The following is a 17597-nucleotide window of genomic DNA, read 5'->3' as shown; positions in this document are numbered from 1 at the left end:
CTGCTTCGAGGGTGGCTGTTGACAATGTTTTCCTGGTTCGAGGAGAGGGACGGAAGCTATACTGTTACACTGGCAATACTAAAGTGCCTATAAGAACATCCAATAGTCAAAGGTTAATGAAATACAAATGGTATAGAGAGAAATAGTCCTATAATTCCTATAATAACTACAACCTAAAACGTCTTACCTGGGAATATTGAAGATTCATGTTAAAAGGAACCACCAGCTTTCATATGTTCTCATGTTCTGAGCAAGGAACTTAAACGTTAGCTTTCTTACATGGCACATATTGCACTTTGACTGTCTTTTTTTGGTCCTCCAATAATCGGAATCGGTATTGAAAACTCATAATCGGTCGACCTCTAATTGGGACCTCCATTCCTAACATGTTCCATCCCTAACATCTCTAAGGCCCGTTTCACACTACTGCGCTGACCCAAACCGTACTATGCTGGTTCAGGGATTTAATTCTTACATGCTCCTTTCCAGCATGGTTCCAACGACTATGGTGCATGCGTAACCAGGCCAGCGCAATACAGCTCGGCTGGCTCAGTAATGTGGAAAGAGTTTCATCGTTCCATCATCAGCACTGCTCTTTCTCCAGATCAGTGCCAATGAAGGAAATCACCTTAAATTGAAATATTGATGTGGCCTATGTCTGCTTTTAGTGGACTATTTTGTTGCGCTCTCTAAAACATGATACCCTCATGAAAATGCTTATACTACCCTCTAGGGGTGGAATTGGAGGATTACAACTACTGTCATGTCATAACTCGTACTGTTAAGCTTGTCTGTCAAGAACCTCAGTGATGCACTAGCTCGACTCTAGTTCCTCAGGGTGGCAATGTTGGCCATCTCTATGGAACTTAATTGATTGATGAATGTCACTGCTTAGCCAGATATTGCATTTACATGATTTCCAGTAAGCTGAGCCTTTGTCCCACCGAATAGGAGGATGACTTTGCCTTTTTGGATTTATGTAATCAACCAAGCTAGCATGAAAGTAAAAAGTGCAATTAACATATGCAGCCGTTATTAATCACATATTTGATCAACTGCATAATAAAAACCGACCAGCATTTTCCTTCAGACCCGAGGTAAATAAGCAGAGGTTTAATGAGCCTTTCCAAAAGTGAAGTAGCGCATCTGTCTAAGAAATCGCTTTTTGCACAACGAGGAAAAGGCAGTCAGTCGTCCCTTTCGAATTCAAAAAAAAAGTTTTTCCTTTATTCTTTCAAGACCTACCCACCACCCCCCTTTCTCATCACCCTGAATTCTTTATCCTTCATTGAGCTTTGACCATGCTGAATGCTGCCACATCATTTATTCCTCCAAGCATTTGGGAGTATGGATTTACAGATCTGTTGCTGCAGGTGTGGAATATGATCTAGCTCTGAATACAATGAGATGATGGGAATATGTCTAGTTAATGAAAGCTAAAGCTTGGTTAAATGGGCTCCACAGAACAGAGCAATATTGGACAAGCATTTCATTTCAGAGTTCAGTAAATGCCAATATCATGGCTATGACTAATGATTTTAGCTAGGTCAGTCCATTTATTAAGGCTTCTCCGGTTTGCTGTTCTTCTTATAATATGAAAGGTATCACAGCTTTCCTCGACTTGGGGTAGTCTTCAAACTTCTCTTGGTAGTACCTGAAAGAGATGAGAATGTCATATTGAAGGAATCCTACTGCCATGCTTTTCCATTGTAAAATGTCTACACGAGACAGTCCATGCTTATTGCTTCGCTGAAAGACCTAAAGTTATATCAGTACCAGTGAACATGAGTGTATCAGTGTGAGTAGGAGCATGAAGAGATTACAGAAGGCTCTTGAGGTTGGACCTGTCAGTACCTGTGGTGGTGGTAGGCCCGCGGTCCAATCGAGCACATAGTGAAAAGGGCAAAGGAGAACGTCGGCAGGGACCACGTTGCTAGGGCATACCCGCACCACTCCAGAATCTCTCCAAAGAAGTTTGCTCCGGAGACATACTCAAACATTCCCCCTGGAATAAAAAGTGTCAGACAGTTAATTCAGTAGCAATGGAAGTAGGGTCTGCACACTCATACCTTGAGAGTAGTTCACAACAATTCGATCCCTGAACTTTCAGACCCTATTTCATATCTACTACCTTTTTTGGACCCAGCAACCCATGTCAAGGGATTGGATGGTTAATTCACCCTACGGTGGGTGAAAACAAATCTGCCATGCCGCATGGTTCTGATAATAGTTGCAAGATGTTACTTTTGAACCTTTCCGTGAGGTAATGGCCCAGAAAGCTGGAATGTTTGCTTCTTGTGTTTCTTGGCGAAACTGAATGCCGTGTGTACTTTGCTCACAATCTTCTATGACCCTGGTGATTACATTAGCACGTAAAGGCCCAAATGCAGAAGTGGAAGTTTGGAACTCTCTGTTCTATTTGTCTATTAACCAACTTACCACATGGTGATGTCACCATGAAAAGCCAAAACTCCTGCCCATGCAAACCTGCTGAACAGAAGGTCCTGTGTAGATTGTATTTTCAACCAGCAATTATCAGGAAATAGTTTTTTTTCTCACACTTTTACAGTGTTAGTTTCATCAGCTGTTGTACAGTATCCAATTTGTAAGTCGCTCTGGATAAGAGTGTCTGCTAAATGACTTAAATGTAAATGTAAAATGTAATGATATAAAACACAGGAAAACTGAATTTTGACTGAACTGGGCCTTTAAATATATATTTTCGATCAGCACAGGCATAGCCCTTACAAAGCAAAAGTAAGTAGAGATAAGAGCAAAAGATCACATTGGACACCAGAATGTTCTGAATATACTCTTCTTGTTCTGTTTATCATTACATGGCTGTGCAGACAGTGACTAACTAAACAGTACAGAACACGGTTAGTTATTTGGCTAAAGATTTATGTTTTTTGCTATTGTTTCACAAGACTGGAACAGTTGCCTGAAACGCTGCCTGACATCTGTTTACCAGAATTCATCTGGTACCTTTGGGAATCTTGTAAACAACTTCTCCGGGTTTTCTCAAATTTAAAAGAATGTGGTCGCTGTGAATGTTGATGGCCATTCCCAGGAAAAACATCAGCAAACCTGAAAAAAACAGTACAGGCGCTTAATGCAAACCACATTCTAGTTCTATAAAACAAATGTATGAGCTGTTAAAATATTTCATGCTGGCAGAAGCTTGTACAATGCAACCACAAACTCAGACTTTGTCAACAAATCATTATTTATATTCTTGTGGAAGAATACTGTTAAACGTATCGTCCCATATCCTGCTGAGACCAAAAAAATGCATGTTTTGAAGAATCTAGCCTCATTAACTGACCAATAAACACATGAACATTTGCAAGGAGGAAGCGAATGCCAACTTGTTTAGTCACAGTTCCAGGCTAAAAACCTCAAAGTTCTCTGGCCAGATTAGTCTCCCATACTGCACGACTGGTTTTCCCAACCAATTTTTAAAAACGTTTTTGATCTCAGACTTCATCTACAGTAGCTCTAGCAGTTATCAAATGTTACCCTTTAAAGGTTGAAATTACATTACTTTAGAATTAAATCTATAGCGTTTATTTAAGGCTTCAACACAGGATACCAAATGACTGCTAAATGTCTGTGAACATCATCCAGGCACTATAATATTCCGAATAAGGGCTGGGAAAAGACTGCGAAATCATTTCCGCTGGTATCTCAGATCTCACTTACCGGTGTACAGACGAATGTCGGTCTGCCACGCATCATCGTACATGGCACAGTGGAGCATGTAGTGGCCTTGGAGAAAACCGTTGACAGAGCAGAAGACTACCGCAGAGAAGACAATGTAGAGAGGGGAAGGGCGGCCTTTGGTCAGCAAGGAGTAGATGAATGTTCTTGCAAAAAAATACAACAATTATGATTAATGAAATCAAGTCAAAGATGGGTCAATATAGCGCTGCTGTGTACAAACAATGTGAGTGCCTGGAAGCCATGCAGGGCCGTGTTTCTTAACGTAGATAGAAATAGATTGTGTAGAACAAACATTCCCCTGTAACAAGTAGAATAAGGGATCACGTCATTCATTACATTTCTATTTTAGAATAGAATCTGCTTGTCACAGACCTTTAAAAAAAAAGTAGGGGCGTGGATCAGAAAACCAGTAAGTATCTGGTGCGAACACCATGTATCTCATGCAGCGCATGGAGTCGATCAGGCTGTTGATTGTGGCCTGTGGAATGTTGTCCCACTCCTCTTCAATGGTTGTGCAAAGTTGCTGGATATTGGCCGTTGCTGGATATTTGGTGCCCCACCTCGGATTTGTGCCGTGGGGGAGATCTTCAGACCGCACCACCCTCTGGAGTGTGCAGACTCCTCAAAGATCTCCACCCTCTGGAGAGCCTTGCGGTTGTGGGTGCTGCAGTTGCCGTACCAGGCGGTGATACAGCCTGCAAATGTGCATCTGTAAAAGTTTGTGAGGGTTTCAGGTGACAAGCCAAATTTCTTCAGCCTCCTGAGGTTGAAGAGGCACAGGGGGAAGATGAAGAGGGGCGGTACGTACTGCCTTGCTGCACTGATAGCACAAATTACTGTGACTGTGAAGCTCCTCTCTGCACTACTGCACTCATCCGTGCAACCTGTTTGGCTCCCTTCGTGGCCACCACAGGCAATGGTTTCTGGATGTTTTGTATTCCCGTCTCATCCATGTTCCAAATCTTCGTTGGCCCCGACCTCCCTGACACTGTTTAAAACATCCGCGTAGGCCATAGATAACTGGTCAACCTTAAGCTTATTGAAGCCCACGGCCCCCGCAAGACTGGTTGCTTGCAATACTTGAACTGACAGTTTAGAGTTGCGCTTCATGAAGCCACTGAACCAATCCAACCCTGCATACCCCTTTCCTTTGTTGAACCTGTGCTTGATTCCCATCCTTTCTGCCAGATTGAAGGCGAGTCTTCTCACGTCCCATGATGTTATGCCAAATAGGGCTCTTTCCATTTGTTGAATGTGGTTGACAAGGTCACTTTCCTACAGTTGAAATCGGAAGTTTACATACACCTTAGCCAAAGACATTTAAACTCACGTTTTCACAATTCCTGACATTTAATCATTAAAAAATCCCCTGTCTTAGGTCAGTTTGGATCACCACTTTATTTTAAGAATGTGAAATGTCAGAATAATAGTAGAGAGAGTGATTTATTTCAGCTTTTATTTATTTAATTACATTCCCAGTGGGTCAGAAGTTTACACACACTAAATTAGTATTTGATAGCATTGCCTATAAACTGTTTAACTTGGGTCAAACGTTTCGGGTATCCTTCCACTAGCTTCCCACAATAAGTTGGGTGAATTTTGGCCCATTCCTCCTGACAGAGCTGGTGTAACTGAGTCAGGTTTGTAGGCCTCCTTGCTCGCATATGCTTTTTCAGTTGTGCCCACACATTTTCTACAGGATTGAGGTCAGGGCTTTGTGATGGCCACTCCAATACCTTAACTTTGTTGTCCTTAAGCCATTTTGCTACAACTTTGGGAGTATGTTTGGGGGTCATTGTCCATTTGGAAGACCCATTTGCGACCAAGCTTTAACTTCCTGACTGATGTCTTGAGATGTTGCTTCAATATACGTGTAACGGATGTGAAATGGCTAGCTAGTTAGCGGGTACGCGCTAGTAGCGTTTCAATCAGTTACGTCACTTGCTCTGAAACCTAGAAGTAGGGTTGCACCTTGCTCTGCAAGGGCCGTGGCTTTTGTGGAGCGATGGGTAACGATGCTTCGTGAGTGCCAGTTGTTGATGTGTGCAGAGGGTCCCTGGTTCGCGCCCGTGTCGGGGCGAGGGGACGGTTTAAAGTTATACTGTTACATTGATGCTGTTGACCCGGATCACTGGTTGCTGCGGAAAAGGAGGAGGTTGAAAGGGGGGTGAGTGTAACGGATGTGAAATGGCTAGCTAGTTAGCGGTACGCGCTAGTAGCGTTTCAATCAGTTACGTCACTTGCTCTGAAACATAGAAGTAGGGTTGCACCTTGCTCTGCAAGGGCCGTGGCCTTTGTGGAGCGATGGGTAACGATGCTTCGTGGGTGTCAGTTGTTGATGTGTGCAGAGGGTCCCTGGTTCGCGCCCGTGTCGGGGCGAGGGGACGGTTTAAAGTTATACTGTTACATATGCACAGTTTTCCTGCCTCATGATGCCATCTATTTTGTGAAGTTAACCAGTCCCTCCTGCAGCAAAGCACCCCCACAACAAGATGCTGCCACCCCCGTGCTTCACGGTTGGGATGGTGTTCTTTGGCTTGCAAGCCTCCAACGTTTTCCTCCAAACATAACAATGGTCATTATGGCCAAACAGTTCTATTTTTGTTTCATCAGACCAGAGGACATTTCTCCACGTGCAGTTGCAAACCATAGTCTGGCTTTTTTTATGGTGGTTTTGGAGCAGTGGCTTCTTCCTTGCTGAGCAGCCTTTCAGTTTATGTCGATATAGGACTCGTGAATATTTATAATGTTATTTCTGACTTCTGTTGACTGCACAATATGGCGGATATATTTTTGTCTTGATTGGTCTCTGAGCTCCGAGCGGTTGCATTAAGGAGAAGTGGATCTAAAATTCCATGTATAACACTTGATCTTTGATCAACGTTTATTATGAGTATTTCTGGAAATTGATGTGGCTCTCTGCAAAATCACCGGATGTTTTTGGAACTACTGAACAAAAGGCGCCAATGTATACTGAGATTGTTTTATATAAATATGAACTTTACCGAACAAAACACGCATGTATTGTATAACATGAAGTCCTGTGAGTGTCATCTGATGAAGATCATCAAAGGTTAGTGATTCATTTTATTTCTGTTTCTGCTTTTTGTGACTCCTGTCTTTGGCTGGAAAAATGGCTGTGTTTTTCTGTGATTTGGCAGTGACCTAACATAATCGTTTGTGGTGCTTTCGCTGTAAAGCTTTTTTGAAATCGGACACTGTGGTGGGATTAACAAGAAGATTACCTTTAAATGGTATGAGATAGTTGTATGTTTGAGGAATTTGTATTATGAGATTTGTTTGAATTTGGCGCCCTGCACTTTCACTGGCTGTTGTCATATCGATCCCCGTTAACGGGATTGCAGCCCTAATTAAAGACTGCAGGGATTTAAATTTGTGCATTATTCCAATAATATTTAGTGCATTTGTACATAATGTATTGTAAGGAAAAAGATCAACAAAGAAAGAACAAGGAAAATTAATGTGCAGGTGAGTTAAAAAGAGGGTCTTTACATCAAATCTCCTCATATTAAAAGTGACGTGCAACACCGTTTCCCCCTATATTTTATTAAAATAATTCAAATAAGACAACTAGACTTAGCTTTTAACTATTACTAAAGAATTAAAAAAAAAAAAAAAAAACTGATTGAATGGATTTTACCACACTTGTGTGAAACACTATGCCTAAAAACATTTCATGAAATAACAAAAAAAAGTCAACTGTAGCCATCTATTTACCTTCATAGTTTATTCTCCTAACCATGACCTTCATCCACTTACCAATTTTTTTTCCAAACACAAGCTTTTCTTGTGTCACCATTTAGACATTGTTCAGGATGATCGTGCAAATCGTCGAGGTTTCATTTTCAAAATGACACAATTCAGAATGGCGGCGTACATTGAATGCATCACTTTACCAACCAAATGAGTAATGTTCTGTTTAATGTGATTTATCCCATTATTAGGAAACCATGTTGGATGGCTTCTTAATAGTGTCCATGCAGAGTGACGCTGAGACTTTTTCACTTTAAAATGTATGGCCAACCCCCAAAAAGTTTTGCAAAGTTAAATAAACCATACAACTATATGCACAAGGAGTACTTTTTACAATTTCCACTGAAAATTGTGCAAAAACATTTATTTGAAGTACAGTGCAAAGGATGGTAACAGATTGATGCTTTTTTCTGTTTTTACATCATACATTTTAAAGAGAAAAATCGGAGTCTAAGCCTCACTCTTTTACCAAATGTCCCTCTAGTCTTCACTCAAAATAGTGAATAGGGGACTCTTTTCATTAAATGGCCTGCATTGGTATTGCATACACGCAGATCAACTGTGTAGGAGGCGAAGATGTATATTCAACACCTTTTAAGTGAAATAACTGCTGTTGCCCAAAAAAAGCTGTGCATGTTTTTCAGTTGATTTAGGAGTTAAAAGATCCCAGACTCCATTGAAAGTTGGTATGTGGACATAGTCTCGTCCCACCATCACAGATCTAATTCTGCTGTCTAGCCACGCGGCTAGACAATACTAACAGATTGGGGACCAGGCTAACGTGGACACATACCTTTGGAAGTAGTGCAGACAGAAGGTCCAGAGAAGCAGGTCTTTGCCCAGGCTGGGCTTTGTGTCGGTGGATAGCAGAAGGAGCATGGGCACCAGGAAAGAAGGCAGTTCCTGGAGGAACCAGGCCAGCTTGGCAGGGCAGGTCCTCCCTGGGGTCCCATCCGGGGTCACGTAGCGTCCGTACGGGGTCTGGGTCCTGGTCTGCTGAAGGAGATACGCCACCCCACTGACGATGAACCCCCAGCTGAGGTAGTGGATCACATTCTCCTTACACTCCATTATTATCCCACTCTTCGTTCTCGCCTTTCTTCTCCTTCTCTTCCTTCAGGTCCTTGTGTCCAGCAAAGCTTCCACAGTCTCCACTCTGTCAAGACCGAATAGCCTCCATCTGTGTATGCTGGTGTGAGACGTGTGAATGGGAGAGGCACACTTACTACTCCCAACTACTCCCCTTTAAAACAACTGGAAGCTGTCATGTTTCCGTCACTGTTGAAATCTGAGAAGGATCATGATCGTGCTGGTTAAGTAAGTGTGCTTTATCTAAGTAGTTTGTATGTCACTTATCTGCAGTACTATAATTTACGTGTGAAACATCACTAAGATTAAAAAAAATATTAAGTTAATGAGTGATTATGTCATTTTAGTAGTATTTTTTTTTTTAAGTAAAGGTTAACTTACACTTACAATTGCAGAACGAATAGACCTATACAAAATCATTAACAACATTGCCCTCCAGCCTTTGCCTACCACATGTACCACTATACTGATGTTTTTCTAATCATGTGAAAATTATGAGTGATCAGAGTTGGCTCTTGGCCATTCAATCTCCTCAAGAATGTATAAAGTTTGCCAGGCACTCTGTCTGGAAAGGGGTAAATTGTTTAAAAAGGTGCTTGGCAGTCTTCCAATGTCAGTGACATTGTACTGTGAGAGAAGAGCAGGGTTTGGTACTAACACATAACAGGGATTACAATCAGATCAAAGAATAAAGCTACTAATTGGACCAAATTCATTTAAATAAATGGTTTAATCGGATTACAGTTACATTCTTAAAAACAGCTGATTACATTTTAGATTACTTAACCTAATATCAAGATGTGTTTGTCTCAAACACACTAAAATGGCAGGTTTTCTGAAAGCTGTGCTAAGCCACACAGCCCGGAAATTTGATTTTTCTTTTTGCTGTTCTAATATATTTGAAATTTTAAAAAACGGCCAAATTTGCTCTCCTTGGTTGCTTTCCACAGAAACTATTTTTAAACTAAAAACGTCAGATCCCCACTTATGGAGAACTGAATCATCCCACCTTTCATCATGATCTTTGTGACAAAAACACAGCTCCATCCAGTTCACTTCTCATGCAATGGGATGACACACATGACAAATCAAATCAGATTGTATTTGTCACGTGCCGAATACAACAGGTGTAGACCTTACAGTGAAATGCTTACTTACAAGCCCTTAACCAACAATGCAGTTCAAGAAAGAGTTAAGAAAAAAGTTACAAAATAAAGTTAAAAAAAATAAAAAGTAACACAATAAAATAACAATAGCGAGGCTATATACCGGGGGTACCGGTACCGAGTCAATGTGCTGGGGTACAGTTTAGTCAAGTAATTTGTACATTTAGGTCTGGGTAAAGTGACTATGCATAGATAATAGACAGCGCGTAGCAGCAGTGTAAAAACAAATGGAGGGGGGGGGTGGGTGGGGGGGTGTCAATGTAAATAGTCTAGGTGGCCATTTGATTAATTGCTCAGCAGTCTTATGGCTTAGGTGTAGAAGTTGTTAAAGAGCCTTTTGGTCGTAGACTTTGCGCTCCGGTACCACTTGCCGTATGGTAGCAGAGAGAACAGTCAATGACTTGGGGAACTGGAGTTTTGACAGTGTTTTGGGCCTTCCTCTGACACCGCCTAGTATATCTGTCCTGGATGTCAGGAAGCTTTGCCCCAGTGATGTATTGGGCTGTATGCACTACCCTCTGTAGCGCCTTACGGTCAGATGCTGAGCAGTTGCCATACCATGCGGCGACGAAACCAGTCAGGATGCTCTCGATGGTGCGGCTGTAGAACTTTTTGAGGATCTGGGGACCCATGCCAAATCTTTTCATTCTCCTGAGGGGGAAAAGGTGTTGTCGTGCCCTCTTCAAGATTGTCTTGGTGTGTTTGGACCATGGTAGTTCGTTGGTGATGTGGACACCAAGGAACTTGAAACTCTCGACTTGAAACTCTAGCTTACTCAGCTAAATCTCTAGTTTCCATGAGAATGTGTACACTAAAACCTACCGGTCTTTGCAGACCAATATACACATGTTTTTGCAATTGTATTTGCACAATTGATCATCCAAATCATGAAACAATCAGATATCTCTTGGATCCGTTGCGTCTTTGTTCTTGAAGTTTTTTATCATTCCAGACTGTTATGATATAGGGTGGGTCAGACATTCAAATGACCATTTCCTCTTTTACTGACCACAATTTACTTGGCAGCTCGGTGTAAAAGGCCTGTAATTGCACAATCAAATAATTCTTTTGGGAATTCTTTTCCTGGAACTTGACAGTGAAGTTGACCTTTCACCCATGATGCTATTTCATCAAGAAGATGCAGCAGACAGTTAAGCCAGTACTTGCCCAAAGATGCTGGGGAGTTGGGGGAGCAGAGTTAGAGAGGAAACTGATCGTCTGCAGCATAAACTGAGGAGGCAGGTGCTGTCTAACCAATTAAGTAATCCACTATTTTTGAGTAATCCAATAGATTTTGTTACTAATTACTTTTATTGTCATGTTATCTGTAGTTAGTAACTGATTGCATTTTTTACGTATCTGCCCAACCCTGGAAAAGTCACATTCAAACCAATGTGTGCATATACAACTTAGTTGTCCTAATATTTAAACATGATTGTTTTTACCTTAGTATTTTAAGTCGTTCCACATTTCTTACCAGTTTTGAATGATTTAAATGTTTCAAAGTCTCTTGAATTTTTTTCACATTTTGTTGTGTCAGTGCCCCAGAGTTCCATACACCCCCCCCCGCCACCCTCTTATCTACTCCACATTTTTAAGGAGAATTCGTTTTTGTGAAAAAAGTATATATAAAAAATACAAAACTGAAATATCATAATTGGATAAGTCTCCACACCCCTGAGTTAATACTTGGTAGAAGCACCTTTGGCAGAAATTACAGCTGCGACTCTGTTGGGATAGGTCTCCACCAACTTTTCACACCTAGATTTGGCAATATTTGACCATTCTTCTTTACAAAACTGTTCCTTGTACTTCAGGTCGAACTTGTACTTCAAGTTCCTTGTACTTCAGGTCATTGTCATGCTGATTGTCACGCCCTGACCTTAGAGAGCTATTTATGTCTCTATTTTGGGTTTGGTCAGGGTGTGATTTGGGTGGGCATTCTATGTTCTGTTTTCTATGTTTTTGTATTTCTTTGTTTCTTTGTTATGGTTCTCAATCAGGGACAGCTGTCTATCATTGTGTCTGATTGGGAACCATGCTTAGGTAGCCCTTTTCCCTCCTTTCTGTGTGGGAAGTTGTCTTTGTTTGTGGCACTATAGCCTTAAGCTTCACGATTGTTTTTTTTATTGTTTTTGTCGGCGTCATCTTAATAAAAGGAATATGTACACTCACCACGCTGCGCTTTGGTCCAGTTCTTTCGGCAGCAGTGACACTGATAGTGTCACGCCCTGACCATAGTTTGCTTTGTATGTTTCTATGTTTTGTTTGATTCAGGGTGTGATCTGAGTGGGCATTCTATGTTGTTTGTCTAGTTTGTCTATTTCTATGTGTTTGGCCTGATATGGTTCTCAATCAGAGGCAGGTGTTTGTCATTGTCTCTGATTGGGAGCCATATTTAGGTAGCCTGTTTTGTATTGTGGGTTGTGGGTGATTGTTCCTGTGTTTCCTGTGTTTGGTGTTCACTATTCGGGACTGTTGTGTCTTCGTTCATTTGTCGGTTTATTGTTTTGTTCTTGGTTTCAAGTATTCTAATTAAAATGAATACACACCACGCTGCATTTTGGTCCTCATCTCTTTCTCCCAACGAAGATCGTGACAGATAGCTGAACTTCCATCCCAGGATCAGCTTTCCTGCAGAGGGCAGCAGGTTTTCCTCAAAGACTTTTCTGTACATTGCTCCATTTATTTTCCCTTCTATCCTGGGGTCTTATTTATAAAGGTTGTGTCCATTTTAAAGTAATTAAATATCAATTTCTGAAAAGACTGCACTCACAAAAACATTGAGATTTATAAACTTGGCGCACGCCATACATACGCATGTTTCCATTATAACTCAGACCTGTCGTAAAACTGCACGCATGAACGAGCATTATGACTCCGTCCGAATAATGACAACCATTCACCTTTTATGGTGACAATAACGCCCTTATTTGCTTTATACTTGGAAGTATTGGAATTCGGCCAACACAGTATCTAAAGTAAATAGCAATCGCGAACTTGATCAAATGTCTTTCGCGGTGTCCAAATAATATTTTCTATTGCAGTGACATTTGCTGTATCTGAAAGACAAAAACAATAGCAAATTGCTGTGGACCTGTAAACCGATCGTTTGAATTCAATAATGTTTTGCATTAACTTTTTCTCAAACCTAAATATGCTACACTGCCCGCGAATTCTGAAACATTGTCTTCTCTGATTTTGTTTCTTCTATACAGTTGGCCTACTTACAGCCTGCGCACTTCCATGCAAAATATCAACTGTCTGTTGTGAAGGATGGTTTTGTTCTCTTTTTAACAAAAATATATGCCTTATAGAAATAGGACATGTTAATCACAAAACATAGCGTGACTGCAGAAAAGCTGTTGTTAACTTCTTGTCAATATGGGGGCGCTGTTTTCACTTTGTAAAAATTCGTTCCCAAATTAAACTGCCTTATACTCAATTCTTGCTCGTACAATATGCATATTACTATTGGATAGAAAACACTCTCTAGTTTCTAAAACCGTTTGAATTATATCTGTGAGTAAAACAGAACTCAAGTTGGAGCAAACTTCCTGTCAGGAAGTGAGAAATCTTAAATCAGGCAGTCTGTTCCAGGGTCAGTTTATTAATTGCATGTATTCTATTGGTCGACATGCACTGCATACGCCTTCCCCTAGATGTCAGCAAGCAGTGAGAATTGGAATGGTGTTGCTAGGCAGATCTGAGGCCATATAAAGGGTCTTGGAACGTGGGGTGCACTCTTTTCAACGTTCGTCATGGCGCAAGACAGACCTCAGGATGGCATTCTGAAAAGCTCTCGTTATAGGCCTTAGATATATCCGGCTCTGACTTTATTCGATATAGGTGTTAAAGACATCATAATGTAGTTATTTTAAACCGAGTTATATCAGTTTAAATCAGTATATTGCGATTTTCGGATATTTCTTTGTGCTGCGTTATAGTGAGTTGGACACGTCTTCGCCACATGGCTAATGTTTACTGCTAATTCCTAAGTTGAAGGCGACAATCTACAACCGAGTAACGATTCTTCTGGACAAAGGACAACTTGCCCAAGATTCTGATGGAAGCTCATCAAAAAGTAAGAACTATTTATTTATTTATTTATTTATTTAAAAAAAAAAATTTATCCCCTTTTCTCCCCAATTTTTCGTGGTATCCAATCGCTAGTAATTACTATTTGTCTCATCGCTACAACTCCCGTACGGGCTCGGGAGAGACGAAGGTCGAAGGCCATGCGTCCTCCGAAGCACAACCCAACCTAGCCGCACTGCTTCTTTAACACAGCGCGCCTCCAACCCGGAAGCCAGCCGCACCAATGTGTCGGAGGAAACACCGTGTACCTGTCCCCCTTGGCTAGCGCGCACTGCGCCCGGCCCGCCACAGGAGTCGCTGGAGCGCGATGAGACAAGGATATCCCTACCGGCCAAACCCACCCTAACCCGGACGACGCTAGCCCAATTGTGCGTCGCCCCACGGACCTCCCGGTCGCGGCCGGCTGCGACAGAGCCTGGGCGCGAACCCAGAGACTCTGGTGGCGCAGTTAGCACTGCGATGCAGTGCTCTAGACCACTGCGCCACCCGGGAGGCCCAAGTAAGAACTATTTATGATGTTAATTCGTTGTTCTGTTGAAAAATGTAAAACTCCTATTCCGCCATTAATTTCGGTGCGGTCTCGCTTTAACGCACGCTGTATGTCGTAGTAACGTTAATTTAAAAAATCTAACACAGCGGTTGCATTAAGAACTAATGTATCTTTCATTTGCTGTCCAACCTGTATTTTTTTGTCAAGTTAATGATTAGTTATTGATTAGATTAGGTGCCTCTCCCAAGATTTCTCCCGACATTTTCTTTGCAGCTTGGCTACTATTCTCATTGTATAACCACGATTTGTGCCGCTAAATATGCACATTTTCGAACAAACAATATATGTATTGTGTAATATGATGTTATAGGACTGTCATCTGATGAAGTTTTGAGAAGGTTAGTGAAAAATATAATATCTTTTGCTGGTTTATTCGCTATCGCTAACGTGCATGAATCAATGCTGCTGTGTGGTTGGCTATTGTAGTAAGCTAATATAATGCTAAATTGTGTTTTCGCTGTAAAACACTTAAAGAATCTGAAATATTGGCTGGATTCACAAGATCTTTGTCTTTCATTTGCTGTACGCTGTGTATTTTTCATAAATGTTTTATGATGAGTATTTAGGTAATTCACGTTGGTCTCTGTAGTTATTCTAGTTGCTTTGGTGAGAGTTGTGATGGTGGCTGCAATGTAAAACTATGATTTATACCTGAAATATGCAAATTTTTCGAACAAAACATATGCTATACAATAAATATGTTATCAGACTGTCATCTGATGAAGTTGTTTCTTGGTTAGTGACTATTAATATCTTTATTTGATCGAATTTGTGATAGCTACCTATGCAGGAAAAAAATGGTGGGAAAAAAAAGTTGTGTCTTTTGCTATGGTGGTTAGCTAATAGAAATACATATTGTGTCTTCCCTGTAAAACATTTTAAAAATCAGAAATGATGGCTGGATTCACAAGATGTGTATCTTTCATTTGGTGTCTTGGACTTGTGATTTCATGAACAGTTTATTATATGATATCCCTGTGGCTTTAGGCTAGGCTATGCTAGTCAGCTTTTTTGATGGGGGGGATCCCGGATCCGGGTTTGTGACTCGTTAGAGGTTTTAATCTAGGGTGTCGACTGTGCAAACCAAAAGGTTGAGACAAGATGGAAAAATGCTGAATAACAAGAAAACAGGAACTGAGGAATGTGTAGAAACCGACAACTCAGCTCAATCTTCACAAACAACATTCCGGACATCTGAATCCCGAGTGCTGTGAGGCTGGGACCAGCCTGGGCACCACCGATAGGCTAGCAAGTTTAAACCACGCTAAGCCTCTACTGTGACAGGCCAACTCTAAAGTTGGAACTACCTCTGTCACAGTATAAAAGAAGATGTCTGTACTATTTCAGTCAGTTCTCTGCTTTACCCTGCGTGGTGATACAGTGAACCCGTATATACAAAAATTGCATTTACCATTTATCGCTTATCCTCTTGGAACTATAGGGGGTGCTGTTCCGCATTAGCATATTTGTGTCTCCAAATTAAACTGCCTCGTGCTAAATTCTTGATCGTACAATATGCATATTATTGTTATTATTGGATAGAAAACACCTTCTAGTTTCTATAGAAGTTGAAATTTTGTCTCTGAGTTGTACAGAACAATTTCTACAGCACTTTTCATGACAGGGTTCAGATTTCAATTTTTTTTACCTCTGATCTGGGGTCTGTTTTTAAGGCGACAGTGAATGCTATGAAGAAACCGACACTGCCTACGTCTTCCTCTGGGTGTCTGTACGTCATCACGCTTTCAATGGAATCGATGGGATATTCACAGCCAGTATAAAAGACCAAAATGTATAGAGACCGCCCTTTCTCGTCGTGCGCCTGAAGCGTGAAGGGCATCGGACCTGCCTCGTTCCAAATCGTTTTCTAACCAGCAATATTTCTCCGGTCATGTTTTCACTCGTTTTAGGTGTTAAAAACATCAAAATGTAGTTAATTTGAACCGTTTTATAGCAATTTATATCCGTTTAGTGCGATTTTAGAGGAATTTATTTGTTGTGCACTCTGAAACTTTGGACACGTTTTGGGGTGTCGGTCGTTGGTGGTGGACATTTCGAAGGACAGAGGACATCTATCGACCAAAAGACGTTTATAACATAGAAAGGATACATTGCCCAAGAATCTGATGGAAGAACAGCTCAAAGTAAGCAATATTTAATATGATAAATCGTGTTTCTGTCGAAATATTTTAAACGCACATTTCGCCATTTTGTTTGGTATAGCTTCACTTGGCGAACCCTGTATTGAAAAGTAAGGATAATTTTAAAAATGTAAATCAGCGGTTGCATTAAGAACTAATTTGTCTTTCGATTCCTGTAAACCCTGTATTTTTTAGTCAAGTATATGATTAGCTATTAATTAAACCAGATCACTCTGAAAGATGGCGACCGACATTTTCAGGCTTGTTTTGCTACTATTTTCATTGTGTAACCACGGTTTTGTATGGCTAAATATGCACCTTTTCGAACAAACTGTATATGTATATTGTAAAATGATGTTACAGGAGTGTCATCGGAAGAATTCTGAGAAGGTTAGTGAAAAAATTAATATCTTTTGGCGATGTTGACTTTTATCGCTCACTTTGGCTAGAATCAATGCTGGGCTGCTATGTGCTATGTGCTACGCTAATATAACGATTTATTGTGTTTTCGCTGTAAGACACTTAGAAAATCTGAAATATTGTCTGTATTCACAGGATCTGTGTCTTTCGATTCGTGTATGCTGTGTATTTTTACGAAATGTTTGATGATTAGTAGTTAGGTAAACACGTTGCTCATTGTAATTATTCTAGTCCATTTGTGACGGTGGGTGCAATTGTAACCTATGGCAGCTACCTGAAATATGCACTTTTTTCTAACAAAACCTATCCCATACCATAAATATGTTATCAGACTGTCATCTAATGAGTTTTTTTGTTGGTTAGGGGCTATAAATATCTTAGTTTAGCCGAATTGGTGATGGCTACTGGTGTTGGTGGACAAATAAAAGATGGTGGATTATGCTAATGTGTTTTTAGGTAATAGATGTACATCTTTACATATTGTGTCTTCCCTGTAAAACATTTTAAAAATCGGAAATGGTGGCTTTATTCACAAGATCTGTATCTTTCATCTGGTGTCTTGGACTTGTGATTTAATGATATTTAGATGCTACTATCTACTTGTGAAGCTATGCTAGCTATGCTAAACAGTGTGTG

General features: G+C 40.7%; 1 protein-coding gene across 1 annotated transcript; it reads right to left on the bottom strand.

Moving 5' to 3' along the window:
- Positions 1-1309: 1309 nt before the first annotated feature.
- Positions 1310-12307, bottom strand: LOC129839674 (3-oxo-5-alpha-steroid 4-dehydrogenase 2-like). Its single transcript, XM_055907222.1, has 5 exons — positions 8291-12307; positions 3703-3866; positions 2986-3087; positions 1855-2005; positions 1310-1654 (listed from the first exon to the last, which is right to left on the bottom strand). The coding sequence occupies exons 1-5, from the start codon at positions 8566-8568 to the stop codon at positions 1588-1590; spliced, it is 762 nt and encodes a 253-aa protein (XP_055763197.1). The 5' UTR covers positions 8569-12307; the 3' UTR covers positions 1310-1587.
- Positions 12308-17597: the final 5290 nt, after the last annotated feature.

The sequence above is a fragment of the Salvelinus fontinalis genome, chromosome 40 (genome assembly GCF_029448725.1).
Source record: "Salvelinus fontinalis isolate EN_2023a chromosome 40, ASM2944872v1, whole genome shotgun sequence".
In the NCBI taxonomy this organism is placed as follows: Eukaryota; Metazoa; Chordata; class Actinopteri; order Salmoniformes; family Salmonidae; genus Salvelinus; species Salvelinus fontinalis.
Note: the sequence above shows the minus strand (reverse complement) of the source record. Positions and strands in the feature narration are given on the sequence as shown.